Source organism: Alligator sinensis, unplaced genomic scaffold, assembly GCF_000455745.1.
Source record: "Alligator sinensis unplaced genomic scaffold, ASM45574v1 scaffold54_1, whole genome shotgun sequence".
Lineage (NCBI taxonomy): Eukaryota > Metazoa > Chordata > Crocodylia > Alligatoridae > Alligator > Alligator sinensis.
In genome coordinates, this window is record NW_005841962.1 from 363969 (window position 1) to 368925 (window position 4957).

The 4957-nt window shown below is 43.5% G+C and overlaps 1 protein-coding gene across 1 annotated transcript in view; it reads left to right on the plus strand.

The window, feature by feature from the left end:
• NEK11 (NIMA related kinase 11) overlaps positions 1 to 3907 on the plus strand; it is a 205092-nt gene extending 201185 nt beyond the window's left edge. The window contains exon 16 of the mRNA XM_025200289.1: positions 182 to 3907. Coding sequence (XP_025056074.1) covers positions 182 to 386 — 205 coding nt within the window. The 3' untranslated portion in view covers positions 387 to 3907. The remainder of the gene's footprint in view (positions 1 to 181) is intronic.
• Positions 3908 to 4957: the final 1050 nt, after the last annotated feature.

Below are 4957 nucleotides of genomic sequence, written 5' to 3' on the forward strand. Positions count from 1 at the left end.
AGGACTATCTCTTTTATATTCAGTTTAATCACAGGAAAGTTCTATAGGGAGTTTTGATCCTTAGACTGGCACACATATTGGATGCAAAAAGATGCAGTCTTTGATGTCCGGTGTCAGTTGCTACATTTTAATATGGAATATGGATTCATTTGAGTATGACACATGTAATATTTGTTCACAGATCAGCAATTCAGAAGTTGGGATCGGAAGTATTTGAAAGGGTTTACAGCTATCTCAAGCAAGCAAGACAGCAGAATACAAGTGAGGATGAGGTCAAGGAATACCTAGAAAAAGTGGTTTCTAGAGCAAGTGACTGTTTTGAAGTGGATCAACTTCTTTACTTTGAGGAACAGCTGTTTGCCTCAGCAGGAGATGCTCAAATATAAAAGGTACAGCAAGACTGGACAAAGCTGGAGTTTGGTGAAATTGCTGTCAACAAATAAGTACTGATTACTGGGGTACATGATGGGGCATAGCACTATGACATTGAAGAAACGATTCATATATATATCAAAATCTTCCCACTTGTATTGTTCCATAAGGATATGCATTCTTTTAGGCCCCAATTCTACTTCTAGAGCCTGATCCTATATTCTCCAAAGTCAAAAAACCTCACATTGATATCAGTGGGCTGAAATTAGGGTCCCAGTGAGGTCAACAGGAGTTCTGCTATTGATTTCTGAAGTAGTAGGCCCATCAGTCCTATTGGAGCATGACACTCCACAACATACCTGTGGGTTTTACTGCATTTGGGCTTAGAGAACAGTGTGTGAATACACACATTCATGTGCATGCGTCTGTGTGTGAACGTGTAATTACTAATCAAGAGCTGCTTACTACTCATTGTTCTGATAAAGGCCCATATTTCACCTTCATCTTCTCAGTTAAAATCTGAGTGGATGCATCTACACATACGCTTTACTGCTGAGTTGACTTATTAGCTCTGCAGTAAAGCTTCACTGTCCACATGTGTGCCGATATTAGGGCACAGTAAATTAATTAACTCCGCAGCCATTACTGTACATTCCTGATGGCACATGGGTTGTTCCTGACCATACTGCACAGTAGCTCTTAGCTACTTAGCAGTAACTTCAGCATCACGGCATCTTGATTCATGCCCACCAATGCTATAGCAACACAGCGTAGATCATGTAGATGCGCCCCCACCTTGAACCAAATTAATTTCAGACTCCCTGCTGTCATCACATTTTTTCCATTATGTGATCTTGCAGTGTTCAGTGCAGCACTTGTGAAGTGCTCAGGTATGGATTGGGTATCTCTGACACCACAAATTATTTCTGTCTGATCTTGGGCCATTTATTCATAGGTGGGCAGATCAGCCATTTAATCTCTTAATGCCTCAGTTTTCCTATCTGTAAGGCAGGGGTAATGCTGCCTTTGTGAAGAGCTTTAACATTTTCTAAAGCAAAGTGTTGTATAAGTATAATCTTCTTATTCAATTTTAGCATTACAACAGAGTATAAAAATAGCAAATTTGCACAAATAGACAAGCTATAACATTATGATACCTCTAGCACCCAATAATAGGAGACACCAACACAATCTGACTACAGCTTTCATTAGGAACACATGGCATCATAGGTTGGAGGCTGAACTCTACTTATCAACATTAACCAAGATAGAAAATATGTCCTGTTTCAAACTTGTGGTTTAGTTTGTGGAGTTTGAATTAAGGGCTGTTGGTTATGACCAGGAGTGCTTAATCTCCAGTCCACAGGCTAAATGCAGCCTGCAGAGCCATCACATCTGGCCTGCAGTGCTCCCCACAGCTCAGGAAATTTAGCAGTGGGTGAATGGTGGCTGCTAATACAACTACCCTCCCCTCTGCCAAATTCCCAAACCCAAAGCCCCACATGCCCAATTGAAACCAGGCCACACCCCCTTCCCCCTGCAGGGCTGAGTTGGGGCTGAGCCATGCCCCTTTCCCCCACCACTAGGCTGGGCCCCTTTTCCCTGCAGGGCCAGGCTGGGGCCAGATCATAATCCCCACCCCCCTGGCTGGGCCATGCCCTCTTTCCCCCCATGCGGCTGGGCTGGGGCTAGACCATGCCTCCTTTTCTCCCATGGGGCTAGGCCATGCCCCCTTCCCCCTACAGTGCTAGGTCAAGCCCCTTCCCCCCCCGGCCATGTCAGCCTTGGGTGCTGGATCAAAACCACCATCCTGCCCATGGTTACACCAGGCACTGCCCATCTGGCCTGCCAGGGAAAAGTTTTAACACCACTAGTCAAAACTAAAGCCTTTTCACATGATTTATCCAAGGTATTTTGGTCCCCTTCACTGCTAGGCCTGGGCATCTGCTCCTTTGCTATAGTGAACCCCTTTAAAAGTTGGTGCGCCCAAAGCACAGGCAGCATTTTTTCCAAGAATTTGGAAATGCCTGGGGACTGTAGGAGCTAGTTAGTCAACAAAGGAACCAGTAATTTATTTATGGTCAGAACAAAAACCAAGGGATACAAACTTATTGACTGTGCTCCTCTCTCACTAGCTGTGATACAAAATAAATTATCACAAAGACCTGGAAAACAGTCATTTTAAGTAATAGATCACTTTTTACAAATATAAAGTAACAGAGCCATCAGCTCTTAAGAAATCAGGTTTTCTCAGTAGCAATCAAAAAGGGGAATTGCACGTGGGTGGGCCAGGCTCTCTGGAGCAGTCAGGCACTTGGAATATCATTAAGAGTGCAACCTTTGAAGTCTGGAATTGTGTTTTGGCCATACAGGCCATCCTTAGGGAAAAGCTCACTCTCTGATGTACAGAATTTTTGCTTGATGCACATTAAAAAGAGATTATAATGGCCTTCAAAGTCACTTCGATCATTTTCTTCTGTGTGGGGATATGTCCTCTGAGACACTGTCTGAGCCCTGAGGAGCTCTTCATCTCCTCCTACATGACACCAAATTCCTACCCTTGCAGGCTCCTCACTGACATCATCTTTTCTCCTCTTGAATGGGGAGGGCCTGGGGACTCCCTTTTAAAATCATGTTCCCTGCAGCAAGGATAGGACTGATAAAGGATATAGGCAGCTCTTCCTTGTTGGCCTTCATATCCTGCTATCTCCTCACTCAAAACACATACAAGAAATTTAATGGGATAATACTAAGTTCACAGGTCAAAAGAGTAGATAGAAAACTCATGAACACAAATAGTTCTATGGGATCAGTGACTAGGAGTTGGCTTTTGATTGTGCGTTCCTGTGTTCATTTAATTTTTGCTACACTCAGGCTTAAGATTCCTAATAAAATATTGTCTTTACCCAAAGCTACAAGGGGCATATTTTTCAGAGGAATCCATCCACTTGCTTTATGGGGGGGGGAGCAAGAAAATAACAAATGAAAGCTGACATCTTCCAAAATGCAGTTTAGCTGTCTATTCTCTCGGAACTATTCTTTTTTTCTGAAAGACAAGTGAATTGGCAGCAGACTGGGTAGAAGGGAGACTGCCTCTGAAACAGATGGCTAGAGAATGCAGATTTGTTTGCCTCTGCCTACCACACAGGGATTTTAAACAGACACAGAGGATGGGAAATCTCCCTCGGGGCCAACATAAGTTCTTCAGAATTTTAACTGATTTGTCTTTAATTTTCTTCTTGACTTATTGAACGCAAAGTGGTTGTATTGTCATCCAGACAGCTGTTCTCTTTACTGCACATCATTATTCAAACCCATCAGCTTAACTTGATTAATTTATAACACCTTCCAGACAGAGAAAGCTCTCAAACCTTCACTAAGCCCTGGAAGAATCCCACTAAACCTCTGTTCACCAATATTCATGGTTTTGTCTCCAGGAGGTCCATACCATTTTCTTTGGTTCTCAGGCTAAGCACACAAGATATCCTAGTGTCCTCATAGGTAGGCATTTGTAGTGCCCTCTCCCCTCTGCCAGCTCCCCTCCTTCCAAAAATGTTTTTCCTTGGCCACTAAAGGATCCAGGAATGTTGCAAGTGGGATATGTACTCCTCCGCACTTTGGCTGCGCTGCACTAGCACCATAAGCTCTGAGTTCACTGCCTGCTCAGCACAGCCCTCTGCTGAAGCTCCATGTTGTCAGTGAACTCTGAGCTCACCAGCTGATTAGGGCAGGGTCTGGCTGGAGCCCCTGCTTTTGTGTGGCTCCAGAGCCTAGGGGGTAAATGTTGCTACTGTTTGCCCACCACTAGGGGACAAGTGGTGGTGGCCAGCACTCACCCTCTGGGTTCCAGACTCTCCCAAAAGCCACTCTCATCAGGAATGTAGTCAGTTGGGAGAGTTGGTAAAGTGTCCAGAGCACAGGTGCCTTCTTTTCTCATCATCTCATTTTGGACCAGAGGGTATATTTGAGATGGAAGATCTAGTTAAAACCATGAAATCTCTGGTTACTTTTACTAGTGATGCTTGAATTTTTAAAAAATGGACTCCATCTATAGATTTGTATCATGAATTACTTACAATGGCTAACAAAGGTACTGCACCTGTTAGATCTGCAACTGTATCATAAAGACTTCAAAGTTAAACGCACAATTTGAAATGCATCTGACAAGAGACATAAAAGCAATAAAAGAGATTCTATAAGTATGTCAAGGGGAAGAAAAAGAGCAGAGAAACCATAGGTCCCTTACTGAATGTGGAAGGCAATTTAGTTGTGGAGGGTTCAGAGAAGCTTGAAGTATTTAATGCCTGTTTTTACTTCGGTCTTCTCAACCAGGAGCAGCTACCAGATGATGAGTGCATAGGGCAGCAAAGATAGGGAAGGAGACAAACAGCCTAGAGTAACGCCCTCCCAATAGGGCTGTCAGTTCCACTCCAAATTCCAATATATCACCTGGAGTCATTTACAAGCATTTGCCTTAGCCCATTTTACACTCATTTATTAAACATGGCAAACTTAACACGCTTGACTAAAGCAGTATCCAGTTTGGCAATGGTATGTATGTTGGGAAAGTTGTGTGTATGGGAAT